Raw genomic sequence first — 20,450 nt, forward strand, 5'->3', positions numbered from 1 at the left:
TTTGAGACCAGCCTGGCCAACGTGGCGAAACCCCGCCTCTACTGAAAATACAAAAATTAATCGGGCATGGTGGCGGTCGCCTGTAATCCCAACTACTCAGGAGGCTGAGGCGACAGAATCGCTTGAACCCGAGAGGCAGAGGTTACAGTGAGCCGACATTGCGCCACTACTCCAGCCTGGGCGACAGAGCAAGACTCCGTCAAAAAAAAAAAAAAAAAAAAAAAAAAGGAAAAAGGAAAAAAAAGGAATGCCTGCTTGGAGAGACAGCAGTTTAAAGGAGACAGGTGTGGTACGGAAGCCGCCAGAAGAATGGAGGGCAGACTGACAAAGGCGGGTTGATAAAGGAGAGCCCCCTGTGGGAGGCCAGAGAGGCTGTGTTTGGAACCTAGGCTCATCATGAGCCTGAGATAAAAGTGGCATTGATCCATGCTGCTGCAAGAGATCACTGACATGGTGCCATGGGGTCCCATGGTAGGTTGGGGGTCTGGGGTGGGGGAAGCTGTCAAAACGCTGATGAACATAGTTTATGACGGACTCAGACGAGACCCGGGGAGGAAAGCTGCAAGCTGGCGCTGGGAGGGCGGCCTTGGTGTCTGCTGTTCATTGCCAGGGTCAGAAGTTGGCTCTGTGTTTGTTCAACAGGATGGTAAAACAAAAACAAAACAAACAAACAAACAAACAAACGCGGGACAGCGCTGAGTGGAGGAGAACTACATTCAGCCAATGGGCATGAAAACGAATTTTAGCTGCTTTGTGCAAAAACCCTAGGTGTGCGGACGAAAGGGAGCCAGGCAGAAGGTTACAACAGGTCAGGAATAAATAACCACCAGGCGGAGGATCCCAGATTCCGTCCTTCCTTTTGTTGGATGAGGAGTGCCAGGCAAACGCGTCCACAAAGGCTTCGGAAGGAAGCGGCTCGCCTGTCCACACCCGGCTCCTGCCCCGGGTGACTATTAGGGGCCCCCGGGGGTGGCATAAGCCCGAGACCCAGGGGATCAACTCTCCCCGAAGGCCTAGCAGCGGGGACCCCAGAATAAGTCGGGGGCGGGCCCCGGCGCGGCAGGAGGGGGCCGGGCGGGCGGGCGAGCAGATCCCACCCCTTCCTGAAGGAAGCGCCCTCCCCGCCGCGACTGCTGCCGCCGCCGCCACCGCCACCGCCACCGCCGCAGGTCACAGCCCCTCGAGGCGATAGCGGCCCCGCCGCACCAGAGCAGGTAGGCGCGGCGCCCCCTCCCCTGCCCGGGCCAGTCGCGCAGCCAGGGGGCGTCCGGCCCGGCCCAGCGCGCAGCCGGCAGGCGGAGACCGGGGACGGCGGGGGCTGCAGCGCGGCTGGGGCGGCTGGGTCTGCCCGACTGCGGGGCCCTGCTCGGCTGCGGCCCCCTCCCATAGCGTCCTGGGCGCGGGGCCTCGCGCTCCAGCCCTCCGCGGGCGCACGCTTCCCGGCGAGTCCCGGAGTCTGTGCCGGCTCTGCCCCGCGCGCTGCGAACGCCCGAGCCGGCGCGCCTTGGTCCCAGCAGCCGCAGTGCCGCCAGCCCGCTCGCCCGCTCGCCCGCTCGCCCGCTGCGGCCCCGGCCCCGGCCCCGTCCTTTGACAGGTGTCCCCACCCCATCATCTCGTTATTGGGTGGAGTCGGGTGAGAAGCGACCCCAAGTTTGACCTCCCAGTCCCTGCACTTTGCCGTTAGCCAGGTCAGGCTGGCTCGGAAAGCAGGGGATCCGGGAAGGAGGCACTAACTTGCTTTGCCCTGTGTACCGCCCTCCACTCTAAATGCACAGTCTTCTTTCCTTTCCTGGGTGCACACTTGGGAAGAAATGGGAGTTTTGATTTTTCGGCGGGAGGCCGTGGTAGGTGGGTTACCTAGGCTCTTTGGTAATCCGCTGCAATGAAAAGTGATTAGCTTTGGGTTCTGGAGAGAGTCCTTGAGTGGTTTTCCCCTCCTTAAATGAATCAAATGGAGAATGAGAGGGTTTTCCCATTTTAAATTCATACTCCTTTTCTCTCTACTCATTCCTTTCCTCCACCCCTACCCCTGCAGCACTTTATGATGTCCCAAACATTTCACTGATCCTTTTGGTCAGATTTATTCCGGCCACACTGCCTTTCACGGTCGGGCCAGGATTGTGACTGCATGTGGGAACATAGGTAGAATGGAAGTCCATCTTCCCGAGTGAACCCATTCCGATGTCCTACATGCGAGGTCCTATTGGGGAACCAGATATACTAATGCCATGTTGAAAAATAAAACCAAACAGTTATTGGATCTAAAACAATAACAAAGCCTAAATGGCAGGATCAGTTTCTGCTTCTTTCTCTGCTTGAACCAAAGACATTTTAATAGTGCAGGGCTTTACCTCCATTCTGGGCAGCAGTTCATCGAAAGGATAGTTGAGTGTGGATGTATAAACTCCATCGTAGCAGTCATTAAACTGACCTGCTTAAAGTTTTCTATCAAGGAAGAATTGTTAGGCTCATATATGTGACCTATCAAAGAATTTTAGTCTCAGCTCTCATGTATCAAATCCCAAACTTTTTCTTGTATGTGTTCTAGAGACTCCATATTTCCAGGATTAACTATAGTTGTCATCTATTAATGAGCTAGAAATGTGAGTTTAATCTTCAAGGCATAAGCATAGGAATTTTAATGGTGCGTTCTTTATACATTATTTAATAAATGTTGCAAGTCCTCCAAGTTGGAAGCTTACAAACTGGACATGGTAAATAAAAAGGTAAAGAAGTTTTGCTAACAATAATGACTAGTTGATAGATGTTATGACATTCGCAAATATATTAACGTATTTGAAAAACACTTTAATGCATGTTTATTATAATCTGCCATTAGCTGAATGCAATCTGTTTGGATTATTTAAATCGGCATTTAAGTCTTCAGAGCAATTGCTTAATTCATGCATTTCTCACAAATGCCTTTTCCCTGTTGCTTTGTGGGGGAATAATTTGCTCTATGGAGTAATTTTTTGTTGTTGTTGCATGAACACAATAATGCGTTATATTTAGCCTTTGTTGTAGATCTACCACAATCATGTTCACAATGACCTTGCAGGGGTTTTTGTGCTCACCTTACCTGCTTTGCAGTTGTCAAGAGGGAAGGCCCTTTGCTTTACACTATCTTCCTGCGTTGTCTCCCTTGTGACCCACACCTCTTTAGTACAGTGGGTCAGATTAGCAAGGCAGCCTGGAGTCATGAGAGAGGAAAAACTAGCTGGCCCCTGCAATCTCAGCCATTTGGTTTCACTGTAATCTGGCCATTTGGGATCAGTTCAGTAACCAATTAAGCAAAACAAACACTGACAAGATAATGTATTACTTCTCAGTCATCCGCTTTCACAGAAGAATCGGTAGCGCTCAGAATCAGCACTACAGTGTGATTAGGTTCTGGTTAGGGTCAAATGATATGTATGCTGAAGTTCCCAAAACATTGTACAAAGTCCAAGTGTTATTGAATCTGGATCTAAGTTCATGAAAAGAGTAGGACTAGACACAGGTGTGTAATAAGTGTGTCCCTACTTTTTTGTTTGTTTTTGAGACAGAGTCTCACTCTCTCACCCAGGCTGGAGTGCAGTGGCACAATCTCAGCTCACTGCAACTTCTGCCTCCCGGGTTCAAGTGATTCTCCTGCCTCAGTCTCCCAAGTAGCTGGGATTACAGGCGTCCGCCACCATGCCTGACTTTTTTTGTTTGTTTGTTCTTCTTTTTTTTTGTTTGTTTGTTTGTTCTTCTTTTTTTTTTTTTTTTGTATTTTTAGTAGAGATGGAGTTTCACCATGTTGGTCAGGCTGGTCTTGAATTCCTGACCTCAATGGAACCACCCACCCTGGCCCCCCAAAGTGCTGGGAATACAGCCATGAGCCACCGTGCCCAGCCCCTGTCACACACGTCCCTGTGAAGAGAGTCCACCAACAGGCTTTGTGTGAGCAACAAGGCTGTTTATTTCACCTGGGTGCAGATGGGCTGAGTCCGAAAAAGGAGTCAGCAAAGGGTGGTGGGATTGTCATTAGTTCTTACAGGTTTTGGGATAGGTGGTGGAGTTAGGAGCAATGTTTTGTGGGCAGGGGGTGTATCTCACAAAGTACATTCTCAAGGGTGGGGAGAATTACAAAGAACCTTCTTAAGAGTGGGGGAGTGCAAAGAACCTTCTTAAGGGTGGGGGAGATTGCAAAGTACATTGATCAGTTAGGGTGGGGCAAAAATAAATCACAATGGTGGAATGTCATCAGTTAAGGCTATTTTCACTTCTTTTGTGGATCTTCAGTTGCTTCAGGCCATCTGGATGTATACGTGCAGGTCACAGGGGATAAGATGGCTTAGCTTGGACTCAGAGGCCTGACAGCCCTTACTTATTTTAACTATAAATTTTTACTCCTGGAGCTGATGGTGCCATGTATCCTTATATTTTTTCATAGTTGTTTAACTATTTTCGAACTTATTCATAAATTATTGGAACTTTAAGTTATTGTTATCACCAAATATCATTTCCTGGTATGTTTAAATTTTTTTTTTTTTCTGGTGTGTTTAGATTTTGAAAGACAACTTGTGGCAATGGAAAATCAATCATCATGCAAAGAGATTTTAGATCAGCTATTTGGAATATTTTGAGATAATTGTGAAATCTTTGGCAGTAGCCTTCAAATTCAGCCCCAAACTGTTCTGAGTCAACCCAGCTCTGGTAGGTAGGGCTTGAAGCTCTTTTACCAAGTGAGAAATGAATATTTTCCTTTTTGGCATCTATAAACAGCCTGTTCCAGATCAGTGCTGTCCAAAAGAACTTTCTGCACTGATGGATGTGTTCTATAATCTGTCCAGTATGATAGCCATGAGCCACATGTGGCTATTGAACACCTGAAACGTGGGCTAGTGTAATTGAGGAACTGAATTTTAAATTTTATTTAGCTTTAATTAATTTAAATAGCCACATGGGGCTAGTGGCTACCATATTGGACAGTATCGTTCTAAATTTTCTCCCCACATTTCCTAGAGAGATAGCACTTAAGGGCAATTATCTTTTAATTAGAAAAAAATAGTGGCAGTTGGCATTGATAATACCAGAATTGAGATTTGACTTCATAATCCTATTGCTATGAAAAACCACTTGTGAGGCCACATGCAGTGTCTCACGCTTGTAATCCCAGCACTTCGGGAGGCTGAGGCGGGTGGATCATGAGGTCAGGAGTTCGAGACCAGCCTGTCCAATACAGTAAAACCCGTCTCTACCAAAGATACAAAAAAAATTAGCTGGGCATGATGGCAGGCACCTGTAATCCAAGCTACTTGGGAGGGTGAGACAGGAGAATGCTTGGACCCGGGAGGCGGAGGTTGCAGTGAGCCAAGATCATGCCACTGCACTCCAGCCTGGGTGACAGAGCTAGACTCCATATCAAAAAAAAAAAAAAAAAAAAAAAAGAAGAGGAAGAAGAAAAGAAAAACCACTTGCACTTGCTCTGAAGAAGATATTTTGTGGTGAAGTTCAACTCTACTCTAAAAACAGTTTCTCTTTTTAATTTCTATATGTCTGCTAGCCCCAATAATAAGCATCACCCAGAGTTGTTTAGATGCTTGGCCCCTCATGTTAATGTTCATGAACTGGAGCTTATTTGCTCTTTTGCACATTATAGATCATGTATTCTTAGAGTCAGTTTCTTTACGTTTCAATTTTTCAAGGGAGAGGAGATTCAGGGAAAGGTAGGAAGTAGGTAGTGATGCACATCTCTCGCGTTCTTCCCTTGATTACAATCACAGAGACCCTGTGAAAAGTCTGACAAATGGGTACTCCTGGCTCCAGGAGCAGCTGAAGTCTCTGCCTCTGTTGGGCCCTTCTTGTCTGGTTTTTTCCTCTTGGGTTTCAAACCCAGATCCTCTTGCTCAAGTCCAGCCTGTGGAGATTACCAAATCCACTTAAGGTATAACCTACCATTATTTTTATGGGATTTGATTTAGCATCAACCATGTTGTTTCCATTTTTAAACTAATTTGCTCTGATTAAAGCCATTATTTTGATCATGGAGAGGGACATGTTGTTAATTAGACTGTTTTACAAGACGCTGCCTCTCATGTTTCTTGGGTGAGTGATGCCCCTCACCCAGCATAGGTATCTAGGGTACTTCTCTCCAGGCCAGAGCTCAGGGTCCTGGGGGTTCCCCTCCTCTGGAAGGGACTCTCCCTCAATCAACTATTTAAACATTTATTGACTGTGTTTGTGTCAACTAAAGTATAGATTGAAATAACCCCCAGATTTTCCCTGTCTTGAAGGTATTAACACCCCGTGATAACATTTCCCAGATTAGTGTCCATCCCATAGGGTGATGGGGATGCTTGAATAAATGCTCCATGTATTCTTTTTTATTTATTTATTTTGGAGATTTACAATGCACAATAGCATGGTAAAGCCTCTGAGATGAGATACATATACTTATTTAACTTTTTATTGTTAGTGTTTTCTGTTCTTTTCTTTCCTCTTTTAGTAGAGACAGAGCCAGGCCAGGTGCGGTGGCTCACGCCTATAATCCCAGCACTTTGGGAGGCCGAGGCGGGTGGATCACAAGGTCAGGAGATTGAGACCATCCTGGTGAACATGGTGAAACCCCGTCTCTACTAAAAGTACAAAAAAATTAGCCATGCGTGGTGGTGGGTGCCTGTAGTCCGAGCTACTCGGGAGACTGAGGCAGGAGAATGGCATGAACCCGGGGGGCGGAGCTTGCAGTGAGCGGAGATCGCGCCACTGCACTCCAGCCTGGGCGACAGAGTGAGACTCTGTCTCAAAAAAAAACAAATAGAGACAGAGTCTCACTCTGTCACCCAGGCTACAGTGCTGTGATATGATCATATCTCACTGCATTCTTGAACTCCTGGCCTCAAGGGATCCTCCCACCTCAGTCCCCCAACAGCCCCCCAAGTAGCTGGGATCACAGGCGTGTGCCACCATGCCTGGCTGTTAGTGTTTTCAAAACAATTTTTCTTACAACACTTACTGTAGTATTTTTCAAATTACGTTTCTTGGGTCATAAAATCAATTGAACAGGTTAGGATCAGCATTTTTCTTGATGAAATAAAATGTGTAATAGAAGTGGTCACTGTGCATCCTTCTTAGTGAGGGTTACTAGTGTTTGATGAAACTTTGGCTCCTCCATGTATAACAAGTACCAGGCCACAAGGCAGTGGAGAGTAGTGGTTAAGAGCACTAGAGAGGCCAGGCACATTGGCTCACGCCTTAATCCCAACACTTTGGGAGGCTGAGGCAGGTGGATCACTTGAGGTCAGGAGTTCAAGACCAGCCTGGCCAACATGGCAAAATCCCATCTCTACTAAAAATACAATATTTGCCAGGCGTGGTGATGTGTGCCTGTTATCCCTCCTCCAAGGAAAAAAACAAAAAAAACAAAAAAACAAAACACTAGAAAAACAGGGCCCCGAACCCTTAGGTTCAAATCCTAACTCTGCGTCACTCAGTCCATGTGTAATAAGCAGCATATATGCATATTTATTATTTGCATTATTATTACTTAAGTGTATATGTGTATACTGGTTCATGATGTAAAATATTGCCTATGAAACTAGGCTTGGGATCCACTTCAGGAAACACTGACCTAAGACAAAAATAATAGCTAACAGTGAGTAACATTATTGCGTGCTTACCAAGTCCTCCATGCTGAATGCTTTGCGTCTGTTATCTTGTCTCTCACAACAGTCCTTTGATGTAGGTATTGCCATTATCCTGCAGTACCTACATCCCAGTAAGTAGTGAAGGCAAAATAGGAACCCAGGCAGTCTGGTGACGGCCCAAGCGTTCAACCACCTCACCTCCCATCTTACCATGTGATAGTGATACATAGATGGACATCTACAAAACTGTGAGGTTCAAAAATTGTAGAGCATTGTACAAGTACAGAAATAAGCTGATGCCAGTTATTTTCTGTATAAGAGGAGGCCTGATGGGTGACAGGGGAGTCACTTGCACATTTAGGCAGGAAGAGACCTCACTGCTGCCTGCCTGTGGTCTCTGAAGGTTAATGTCCTTGAAAAAGCAGCCGTATGCCCAAAGAAATGTGCTTGTCCCAGAGACTGACTACAGATTGTGTCTCCAGAGCTGTCTTCCTTCCCTCCTAACCACTTCCTAACTTCTGCACACATTTGTTTGTACAAATAGGACAAATGGTCTAAATAGATACGTCCATCTTATAAATCTACTACTATTTACTATATCCTAAGTTGTCTTTTCAAAATCACCTCCTGCCCACAAGTGCCTCGTGACATAGTGTTCATAAAATAAATAGAAAACAATGTTGTTTTAAGAATTTCACATGACAAGAGAAGTCTTGAAAGTGAGGCTGGAAATATTTTTTCTCCAGTGCAATCTAGAAAGTAAAACTGATTTCATTTTGGAAGTAGATTTCAGTTTTCCTTAAAGGTCAAACTTAATGTAATTGGATCACTTGAAGTCCATAAACTTTGTCAGGTAGACTAGAAGAGGCAACAGCTTGCCATTATGCTTACTTTCCTTTAAAAAGCACAGAAGCTGTGTCTAACATGTGAAAAATTCTAAAGCTATTCAGATTTTGTTCAAGGCTGTAGAATCGTCCATCTCTGAGGACAGTGATCCAGACTCTATCTGTGGAATACAAAGGAGCAAGATGAACTGCCTTTGAGAAAACATTGAGAGTTAGGTAATACTTTTAGACAAGTGTAGACAAAGCTTAAGAAGTAACTGTGCTTAACTATGGCAGTATAGGAAATTAGCCCATTGTTTAAATGATGTTATTTAACTCTGAAGCAATTATAATGAATTATAATGACAATCAACTGAATATAAACATAAAAATCTCCAAAAATAGCATAGCTTTACTATTCATCAAACATTTCATTTATTAACAAAGTAGATTTCTTACTCTTTTTTTACACTTATGATGACTTGAATGCCAAAGAAATATTTAAATGGCAATAAGTGGAAGTTTTAAAGCATAAATTAAAACTATGTAGCTAAAATTAACATTATGTATTTTTTAAACTGTGCTGGTTGATAAAATAGTCTTTCAAGTTATTTTCATTCTGTTGATTCATGAGTGAATAGTGTTAATTAAGAAATGTTGATACCATTGTAATGCAATCCAAATAGAAATAGTATTTTTTTTTTACTGAACTTGGAGTATTTGCAAGTTAAAATTAGAATTCTGTAATATAATCATCCTGGAATTTCTAATGGAAATATATCTCCTGGAATTTCTCCTGGAATTTCTAAACTCTAGTTTGCACTAAAACTTAAAGTATATTTATATAGAAACACTGATAACTAAAATATACCTATATGTAGTAGCAGGAATATTAACTTGTGGGTGACATTTTTTTCTGCCTTTGTGGTAGTATGTTCCCACATACCATAGACTTCAAATGTATGGCATTTTGAAACATTTTCCAGTCTTGTCATTGACAGCACAGTGTTCACAAAAACCATATTTATCTCCTGTATTTTTAGCAGCTAATAGAATTGTTCTTGAGAAAGCTGATTATCTTTTCTATGACATTTTGATTGGTGTTTCCCCATTTTAATTTCAGCTTACATGTGGCATAAAATTGATTTATATGAAAAGGAGTGGCTTGCCATTTTATAACAAAATTTTCATTGTATATGTATGCACATAAAAATAAAGACGAAAATTCTCCATTAACTGATTCGCAGAACGATATAGTTATGATCAAATAGTGGCACATCGTGATCTTTTAAGATCAAGCCACTGACCCAAATCACTTACAGAGCCATAAATGTAGCAATTCAGAAATGTTGCTTTTTATTAGCTATCGGACAATATTTGTGAATTCCCTAGCACAGACTCTGGCTCAAAGTAACTTTTTTTTTCACTCTTCTTTCTTGTTCATAACACAGGTTCTAACTTATTTTATCACATGGGAAATTAAAGAGGATTGTTCTGGATGATAACTGCTCCCCTGTTCAGTGTCTCAGAGCTAGAAAATGCCTTTGGAAGGCACGCAATTTATTTCTTAGAGTCTTGGCTTGACCACAGCCATCACGGAAGGATGAGACTCCATTCCACTTTGGCCTATGAATGTTTTATATTAGTTCTCGACATAATGTTTGCCCAGGCCAACTTAACATGACTCTGATGTTGTACCTTAAGGCTTACTTTAGTTTCATCTGGCTTCTAGTTTGCTTGCTTGTTGCAATATTTACCTTGCCTTTCCAAATAAATCATTATCTCTTTGTGTTTAGAAATTTTATTAAGTAAATGTTTTTGTCTTAGGGCATTTGATGGTTTTTCGATAGGAGTCAGCTATTTTGTAAATAAAGTCCAATTGGAACACAGCCATACCCATTGTTTACATGTTACCTGTGATTGCCACTACATGGACACTGAAGAGTTGAGTAACTGGAACAGAGATCATGTGACCCATAAAGGTGACAATACACTGGCTAGCCTGTTATTGACTGAATTTTTAATTTTGATTTATTCAAATTTTAATAGCCTCTGTGGCTACTGGACAGCAGTTTCAGATGGAACACAAAGGTGTGCTTTCCTCCAGGCCAGTTAACTATGTGATTTGGCTTCTTGTGCTGCCCTAAGATGCAGCACGCTTCCACTGGGTTCTTCAGACAGACCATTGACCTTTGCCCATGGCTGGCCTGGGCAGACCCTGGAGTGAAGAAGTTCTTGATGAGGTGCTGCCTTGGACAGCACCACAAACCCGGAAGAGATGGCAAGCGAGGCAGGGGGCAGAGGTTCTCAACCATGGCTACACAGTAAAATCATCTGAAGAACTCTACAATTCCAGCTGCGCCCCAAATCTATTAAACCAGAATCTCTGGGTGGGTCAGGGAGCTCAGACACCAAATTTTTTTTTTAAAGCTTCCCAAGTGGTTTCATTGTGCTCTACTGGCTGGGCAACATCACAGGTGAGCAAGGTAGCCCGTGTACGTCAGAATTCCACCATATCATCACAGGCATGCGTATGGGCAGATGGGCAGGGAAATGGACACATGAAGGCCAGTGGACCCCTAGCTTAGCTTAACAGGAAGGCTGTGGTGGGGACTGAGCTGTTTTCCCACCTGGTTTCTCTAGCACCAGGGCCTATTTGCTCAGTAGGGCCAAAGTGTAGATTTGTGTGTGACAGGGGTGAGCTTCAAAGAAGGAAAAATGTAGGATCTTCCAACTCACACATCCAGTGCTTTCCACTTATATATTCAAAAACATTTATAGAACATGTTTTAATCCATTTTTGTGTTGCTATAAAGGAATACCCGAGGCTGGGTAATTTATAAAGAAAAGAGGTTTATTTGGCTCCTAGTTCTGCAGGCTGTACGAGAAGCATGGCGCCAGTATCTGGTTCTGGTGCGGGCTTCAGGCTGTTTCCACTCATGGTGGAAGGTGTGGGGGAGCCAGTATGTGCAGAAATCACATACCGAGAGAGGAGGCAACCAGAGAGAAGGAAAGGAGGGGCCAGGCTCTTTTTAACAGCCAGCTTTCTTGGGAACTCGTAGAGTGAAAACTTACTACTGTGAGGATGCTACCAAGACATTTATGAAGGATCAGCCCCCATTACCTAAACCCCTCCCATTAGTCCCCACCACTAACATTGGGTATCAAATTTCAACATGAGGTTTGGAGGGATCAAATATCCAAACTATACCAGAGTGCCTACTGCATGTTTAAGATATGCCACACTTATTCAGTCTAGTGGGGTGACCGCTATGTAAACATTTACCATACAGTGGAGTAAGCATGCTAATTGAGAGGCATCCTAGGGTACCATGAGAACACGAGGGGCAGCCGCCCTGGATAAAGGGAGAGACATCATGTCATGCTTTCCAGAGGTGGTGACACCCAAGCTGAGTCTTTTAGGATCAAAAAGAGTGGTCACGTGAAAAGGGGAAAATAAAAAGCAGATGCACACTGAGATGAGGCCGTGGCTGACTTTTCTGTCCCTCTAAGTCTGAACACTATAAGATAGCTCCTTCCTAAGGAAGACTCTCCCTGCTATTTTAGCAAACCTCATGGAGTGTCCTTATTTTAACTGGCCTTTACGATTTACTCATTCATTCATTCATTCAAATATGATTTACTGAAGCATTGATATGTGTAGACATAATCTAGGTATTGGTGGTAGAGCGCTGAACAAAATGGACATTTCTGTCCTCGGGGAGCTTTATATTATAGTGGAGAAGACAGACCGTAGAAAAATAAATAGTATAGTGTATGCTGTATGTGCTATGGAGAAAATAAGTCATGGTAAAGAATTTAGGGTTGCTGGAGAATGTACTCTAAGTCTCATTGCTGAATGAGGCAACCCCCTTCCACCCTTTCTCATCCCAACTCTTCATTCAGCTCCCAGTCACTCCTGTTTATTTCTTAAAGAACTGACGATCTGGCTCCATGTCTTCCTGTACCTCCCTTTCTCCCCCAACTCTTGCAGTAACCTATGGCAATGACATCATCCTAGAGGGTCTGACCGATGAATTCAGCCTCAAACTCCATTGGACCTTCTTAGCATCTTCACCCCCACTAAACCATACCTACTCACTCTCAACCCTCCACCCAAACTCTTGTCTGGCTGCTATTTTTTTCACCTCAGAAATCTTAACCCCACTATCCCATTCTCTGAACATAACTGTGCATCCTTCCAGCTCTTTCATACCCTACTTCCTCAATCTCTTTTTTCATTGAGACGTCTAGTCTCTTGACTTCCCTCAGCTGCCCAAACTCTTTCTTATATATTCATCTGTATCTCTGTTTTCACAGGCTATAAAGAACTGCCCAACAGTGGGTAATTTATCAAGGAAAGAGATTTCTTTGACTCATAGTTCTGCTTGGCTGGGGAGGCCTCAGTAAACTTAAAATCATGGCAGAAGGGGAAGCAGGCACGTCTTACATGGTGGCAGGTGAGAGAGCGAGAGAGTTTATGAGAGAGAGCATGTGAAGGTGGAACTGTTAAACACATATAAAACCATCAGATATTGTGAGAACTCACTCACTACCATGAGAACAGCATGGGGGAACTGCGCTCTTGATCTAATCACCTCCCACCAGGCCCCTCCCCCAACACATGGGGATTATGGGGATTACAACTCTAGATGAGATTTGGGTGGGGACACAGAGCTAAACCATATCAGCCTCCTTTCCTCAGAGGATATGATATCCATTTTTCTTTGTGTTGAAGACCAGTGCATCACCTGAACCTCTAATACCATATCCTCTCACCTCCTTTGGGTCCGGGGCTTTTGCTCTATTATTATATTCCTCTCTTCTGTGGTCCTGTACCTCTCTCTGCTCTTTGCTAGCTCCTTCCCATCAGACAAGCATTTGCAAGTTTCTTGCATTCTAAAAAATAATTCTCCTGGGTTAAATAAATTAAGGTAGATCTCTACAATAGAATACTATACAGTCATCTGAAGTATTGACGGAGTTGTATGTATCTACAATAAAGAGACGATTACAAAAAGAAGTGAAAAAGTTTAAAGAGCTTTGTTAAGTGATTTCCTTTTTAAATTTTATTTACTTACATGTTTAATCCTTACTTGTAGTAAAATCCACATAACAGAATTGACCACCTTCACTATTTTCAAGTGTACAGTTCAGTAGTCCTAAGTATATTAACATTGCTATACATCCAATCTCCAAAACTTCTTTCGTCTTATAGAACTGAAACTCTATACCCATTAAACAACTCCCTATATCCTTCTACCCCTAGCCCCTGGCAACCATTGTTCTACTTTTCTCTATGAATTTAATTTCTCTAGATACCTCATGTAAGTGGAATCATAAGGTATAGTATTTGTCTTTTTGTGGCTGGCTTATTTCACCTAGCATAATGTCCTCATGATTCATCCATGTTATAGTATGTGTCATAATTTCTTTCATTTTTTAAGGCTGAATAATATTCCATAGTATATATACCACATTTTAAATCATTTTATTTTTGAAGAAAAATATGTTTGTTAGTATATGTAAATGTATATATTCATATGAATATATTACATGCAAACATGCACACATATATATTTGTGCAAAGGATTGCACATCAAATGTAACAGTGGTTATCTCTAAATTGGGGATTGTTTTTTAGTACTTCCCATCTTCTTCTTTATCACCATCTCTACCTTGTGAAGTATTTCCAATGAACACATTTTCCTGTAGTGAAAGCCAAATGAGACTACCCCTCCATGGGTCTTCATTGGCTGCAACGCCATTACCCCCGGGATGGGTCACTTGCCCACCTCTCTAGCTCACCTGTCACCACTCTCTGCCTTACTCATGATTCCCTGAGCGTCACAAACTCTGTTTCCTGCACACACAAGTGGTTGGGTGCCTTGTAGCCCTGCCCATGCCCTGGTATCTGCATGCAGTGCTTCCTTACCAGCTTAAAGCCTTCACATCCCTGAAGATCCAGCCCAGGGCCATTGCCTCCTCGCTTGCCCACCACCTGCCCCAGTGCTGGGTTAGTTTCCTCTCTTTGGAGCTCCCTGGTTTCCTGTACCAATTTCCAGCTGCTGCACTTGTTTCCTAATTAATTATCTATGAGTTGCATGGGAGTGGGACTGTGTCTTCGTATTCACACCATCTAGCACAGAGCCCAGCCAACAAGCTCAGCAATTTGGGGAGCCACTTTTGGTTGAGAGGGACTGAATTGCAGCATGCTCAGAAAGGCAGCTGGGAAAGGAGACGGAAGACTTGCTCTGGGGCCCTTCATTCCACAACACCCTGCTGCCCCTTGCATGAACAATGTAAATATTTTAAAATGTATTACATTTTATTAAAAATAAATGAGATGTTATTGAAAATAAATTTGATATTTAAATGATTGAAAAACTACGTTTTAATTTTTTAAGTAATTTCAGCTGTTTAGGAGGTACATGTCCAAGTTTGTTACCTAAATATATTGCATGATACTGAAGTTTGGGATACAATTGTTCTCATCATCCAGTTAGTAAGCATAGTACCCAATAGTTAGTTTTTCAGTCCTTGCTATCCTCCCTCCCCTCTCTGGCAGTCCTCATGTTTATGTCCATGAGTACCCATTGTTTAGCTCCCACTTATGAGAATATATGGTATTTGTTTTTCTGTTTCTTCATTAATTCACTGAGGATAATGGCCTCCAGCTGCATCCATGTTGTTGCAAAGGACATGATTTCATTCTTTTTTATGACTGTATAGTATTCCATGGGGTATATGTACCACATTTTCTTTAACCAGTTCCCCACTGATGGGTACCTAGGTTGATTCCATGTCTTTGCTATTGTGAATAGTGCTGTGATGAACATGAGTGCATGTGTCTTTTTGGTAGAAAGATATATTTTCTTTTGGCTATATATCCAATAAGAGGACTGCTGGGTTGAATGGCAGTTCTGTTTCAAGTTCTTTGAGAAATCTCCAAACTGCTTTCCACTGTGACTGGACTAATTTATATTCCCACCAACAGTTCCTAAGCATTCCCTTTTTTCTGCAGCCTTGCCAACATTTGTTGTTTTTGGACATTTTGGTAATAGCCATTCTGACTGGTGGGAGATGGTATCACATCGTGGTTTTGATTTGCATTTCTCTGATAATTAAACCTTTTTTTTTTTTTAATTTATTTTTTGAGACAGAGTCTCGCTGCAACGCCCAGGCTGGAGTGAAATGGCACAATCTCAGCTCCCTGTAACCTCTGCCTCCCTGGTTCAAGCTATTCTCCTGCCCCAGTCTCCCAAGTAGCTGGGACTACAGGCACGTGCCACCATGTCCAGCTGATTTTAGTATTTTTAGTAGAGATGGGGTTTCACCATATTGGCCAGACTGGTCTTGAACTCCTGACCTCAAGTGATCCACCCACCTTGGCCTCCCAAAGTGCTGGTATTACAGGCATGAGCCACTGCACACAACTGATTAAACCTTTTTTCTTTTTCTCATGTTTGTTGGCTGCTTGTATGTCTTTTTTTGAGAAGTGTCTGTTCCTGTCGTTTGCTCATTTTTTATTTGGGTTATTGTTTTTTGCTTGCTTGTTTCTTATAAATTCTGGATATTAGACCTTAGTTGCATGCATAGTTTACCAACATTTTCTTCTTCCATTCTGTAGGTTGTCTGTTTACTTTGTTGATAGTTCCTTTGCTGTGCAGAAACTCTTTAGCTTAATTAGGTCCCACTTGTCAATTTTTGTTTTTGTTGCAATTGCTTTTGAGAACTAAGTCATAAATTCTTTTCCAAGGTGTTCCTGAATGGTGTTTCCTAGGTTTTCTTCTAGGATTCTTGTAGTTTGAAATCTTACATTTAAATATTTAATCCATCTTGGTTAATTTTTGTATATGGTAAAAGGTAGAAGTCCATTTTTATTTTATTTTATTTATTTATTTATTTATTTTTGAGACGGAGTCTTACTCTGTTGCCCAGGCTGGAGTGCAGTGATGCAATCTTGGCTCACTGCAACCTCCACCTCCCGGGTTCACACTTGGGAGGCTTCCAAGTAGCTGGGACAACAGGCACCCGCCAGCACGCCTGGCTAATTTTTTGTATTTTTAGTATAGACGAGATTTCATTGTGTTAGCCAGGATGATCTCGATCTCCTGACCTCATAATCTGCCCGCCTCAGCCTCCCAAAGTGCTGAGATTACAGACTTGAGCCACTGCACCTGGCCCCAGTTTTATAGTTTTATTTTTCTGCATATGGCTAGCCAGCCATCCCAACACCATTTACTGAGTAGGGAGTCCTTTCCCCATTGCTTATTTTTTGTCAATTTTGTCAAAGATCAGATGGCTGCTGGTGTGTGGCATTAATTCTGGGTTTATTCTGTTCCACTAGTCTGTCTGTTTTTTTACTAGTATTATGCTGTTTTGGTTACTGTAATCTTATAGTATAGTCCGAAGTTGGGTAATGTGATACCTCTGGTTTTGTTCTTTATGCTTAGGATTGCTTTGACTATTCCAGCTCTTGTTTGGCTCCATGTGAATTTTAGAATAGGTTTTTTTCTAGTTCTGTGGGAAATGACATTGGTAGTTTAATAGGAATAGTGTTGAATTTGTAGATTGTTTTAGGAAGAACAGCCATTTTAATAATATTGATTCTTCCAATCTGTGAGCATAGAATGTTTCCATTCGGTTGTGTCATTTGTAATTTCTTTCAGCAGTATTTTGTAGTTCTCCTTGCAGAGATCTTTCACTTCCTTGGTTAGATATATTCCTAGATTTTTTTGTTTTGTTTTGTTTTTTTGCAGCTGTTGCAAATGGGATTGTGTTCTTGATTTGGCTCTTAGCTTTTTTTTTCTTTTTTTCTTTTTTTGAGACAGAGTCTTGCTCTGTCATCCAGGCTGGAGTGCAATGGCACAATCTCAGCTCACTGCAACCTCCGCCTCCTGGGTTCAAGCAATTCCCATGCCTCAACCCCCCAAGTAGCTGGGAGGTGTGTACCACCATGCCCAGCTAATTTTTGTACTTTTAGTAGAGATAGGGTTTTGCCATGTTGGCCAGGCCGTTCTCAAACTCCTGGCCTTAAGTGATCTGCCAGCCTCAGCCTCCCAATGTACTGGGATTACAGGCATTAGCCACTGTACCTGGCCAAGTTTATAGGATTTTCTAAGTATAGATTCATACCATCCACAAAGAGAGATAGTTTGACTTTTTCTTTTCCTATTTATTATTTTCTTTCCCTTGCCTGATTACTGTGGCAAAGATTTCCAGTACTGTGTCAAATGGGAGTGGTGAGAGTGGGCATCCTTGTCTTGCTGCAGTTCTCAAGGGGAACGCTCCCAGGTTTTGCCCATTCAGTATAATGTTGGCTGTAGGTTTATCCTAGATGGCTCTTATTATTTTGAGGTATGTTCCTTCAATGCCTAGCTTCTTGATTTTTATCATGAAAGAATGTTGGATTGTATTGAAAGCTTTTTCCACATCTGTTGAGATGATCATATGGTTTTTGTTTTTAATTCTGTTTATGTTGTGAATCACATTTACTGATTTGCATATGTTGAACCAGCCTTGCATTCCAGAAGTGAAGCCTACGCGATCATGGGGAGTTAACTTTTTGATGTGCTGCTGGATTCGATTTGCTGGTATTTTGTTGAGGACTTTTGTGTCTGTGTTCATCAGGGATATTGGCCTGTAGTTTTCTTTTTTTGTGGCATCTTTACCAGATTTTGTTATCAAGGTGATGCTGGCTTCATAGAATGAGTGAGGGAGGAGTCCCTCCTCCTTGATTTTTTGACTAGTTCCAGTAGAATTGGTACCAGCTCTTTCTTGTACATCTGGTAGAATTTGGCTGTGAATACATCTGGTCTGGGGCTTTTTTGATCGGTAGATTTTTTTTTTTAATTACTGCTTCAATTTCAGAACTTGATATTGGTCTCTCCAGAGTTTCACTTCCTGATTCAATCTTGGAAGCCTGAAAAAAAACACTACATTTCAATCTTTTTTTTTTTTTTTTTTTGAGGCATAGTCTTACTCTGTCACCCAGACTGGAGTACAGTGGTACAAACATGGCTCACTGCAGCCTCGACCTGCCTTGCTCAAGCCATCATCCCACCTCAGTCTCCCAAGTAGCTGGGACCACAGGTGTTCACCTTCACACTTGGCTAATTTTTGTATATTTTTGTAGAGTTGAGGTTTTGCCATGTTGCCCAGGCTGGTCTCAAACCCCTGGGCTCAAGGAATCCACCTGCCTGGGCCTCCCAAAGTGCTGGGATTACAGGCATAAGCCACTGTGCTCGGCCCTACATTTCAATCTTAATGATACTGGTCAATTCTGGTGCTTATGCTGGGTCGGGTGGGCAGGGCCTTCTATTGTGTTGGGCCCATCAGGTGTGTTCAATAAATATCTGTTAACTTCCTTAATAACCCTGCTAGTTCCCTATGATCAAACTTCTCTTCCTTAAATTCATCCACTTTGACAGGCTGGGACAAGAAGTATTTAAGGGCAAAGGAGGCCTCTATTATCATCCTCCAAGTCATGCGATAGTGACTAGCTGCTCACACTTACATGTATGTTTGACCTCGAACAGGACCTTTATGGGAAATAAAAAGAAATCAAAAGATCTGCTACTGACATGGCACCTACAGTGTTTAAGCACCTTAGTAAGTGAAAACTTAATGAATATTTGCTGCACTTGATGTTGCCAGCTACGTCTGGTGAGGGGCAGTTAATATCCAATCGTTCGTAATAGTGGTTCACACTGACAAACTCAGAAAGGCCATCAAAATTTGATAAAACAAATCTTGCAAGATGGTGTAGTTAGGTAGTTTGAGAACATTTTCTGATGTATCAAAGGAAGATCTGTAGGCCTCCCTTAAGGGGCATTGAAGGGATAGAAGGAAAAATAGAAAACAGTTTTAATTACTGTAGAAGTGAACTGACTGGAGTGGTCTTCAGCTTCTCAGCCCACAAGGGTTTCTCTTGATTTTCCTTGAAAGAAGTGGCCCTATGTGAATGATTTACCTAGAGCATCTGAAATAATTTTAGGAAAAAGGCCGGGCGCGGTGGCTCAAGCCTGTAATCCCAGCACTTTGGGAGGCCGAGGCGGGCGGATCACGAGGTCAGGAGATCGAGACCATCCTGGCTAACATGGTGAAACCCCGTCTCTACTAAAAATACAAAAAACTAGCCGGGCGTGGTGGCGGGCGCCTGTAGTCCCAGCTACTCGGAGGCTGAGGCAGGAGAATGGCCTGAACCTGGGAGGCGGAGCTTGCAGTGAGCCGAGATCGCGCCACTGCACTCCAGCCTGGGTGACACAGCGCGAGACTCCGTCTCAAAAAAAAAAAAAAAAATTTTAGGAAAAATATTGATTGATGACAGGACATTTCATGTTTGAAATGATACATTTTTTAGCTCTTGAATGAGTATGTGGTATATTGGCATAGGTAACCTGTACTCTTTGCACCAGAGTCACAGCCTCTTTATTCAACGTTGTCTTCATCCAAGATCAGGCCCTTTTTGTAGAAATCTGGCTAGTTAGTTCTGTTTTTTATATTGTTGTTTTCTTTCATTTTTGTCTAGTAGGCCAGAAAAAGAAGTAACAACGTTACTTGGAATAAGCATTAGACTTGCAGATGTAATATCAGCATTCAAGTCCTGGCCTAATCACCTGCTATATTGGCTGTGTGTTTGGATAAGTTATTTATTTAAGCTTAGATTTCCATTTTTCAGCAGTAAAATGTGGATATACTTGTCTTTCTGGCTCTCTAAACTGTATGTGGTTGAAAGTAGGGATCATGGCTCATCCACCATTGGAAACTCAATATATGGGATAGATCCTTGCAAGTAAGAACTCTGTAAATATTTGTTGAACAAGTAAGATTGATCTTAACTACTTTACCGGTTGTTTTGAAGAGGAAGTAGAATGAGAAATAGCAGAGTGTAGTGTTAAGAGCACAGGTCCTGGAGTTAGACCCCCTGGGCCCAATTCTGGTTCCAGCATTGCCAGCAATGTGATGTTGGACAGGTTATTACTTTTGTGCATCTGTAAAAGTGGATCCTAGT

General features: G+C 42.6%; 1 protein-coding gene across 2 annotated transcripts in view; it reads left to right on the forward strand.

The window, feature by feature from the left end:
* The first annotated feature begins 531 nt into the window (after positions 1 to 531).
* TMEM150C (transmembrane protein 150C) overlaps positions 532 to 20,450 on the forward strand; it is an 89,219-nt gene continuing 69,300 nt past the window's right edge. Inside the window, exon 1 of one of the 2 annotated variants that reach the window (XM_025385195.1) lies at positions 532 to 946. In XM_025385195.1, coding sequence (XP_025240980.1) covers positions 867 to 946 — 80 coding nt within the window. In that variant the 5' untranslated portion in view covers positions 532 to 866. Of the gene's footprint in view, positions 1,215 to 20,450 lie in introns of both variants that reach the window. The other variant, XM_025385196.1, reaches the window with a different exon arrangement.

This window comes from Theropithecus gelada, chromosome 5 (genome assembly GCF_003255815.1).
Source record: "Theropithecus gelada isolate Dixy chromosome 5, Tgel_1.0, whole genome shotgun sequence".
NCBI lineage: Eukaryota > Metazoa > Chordata > Mammalia > Primates > Cercopithecidae > Theropithecus > Theropithecus gelada.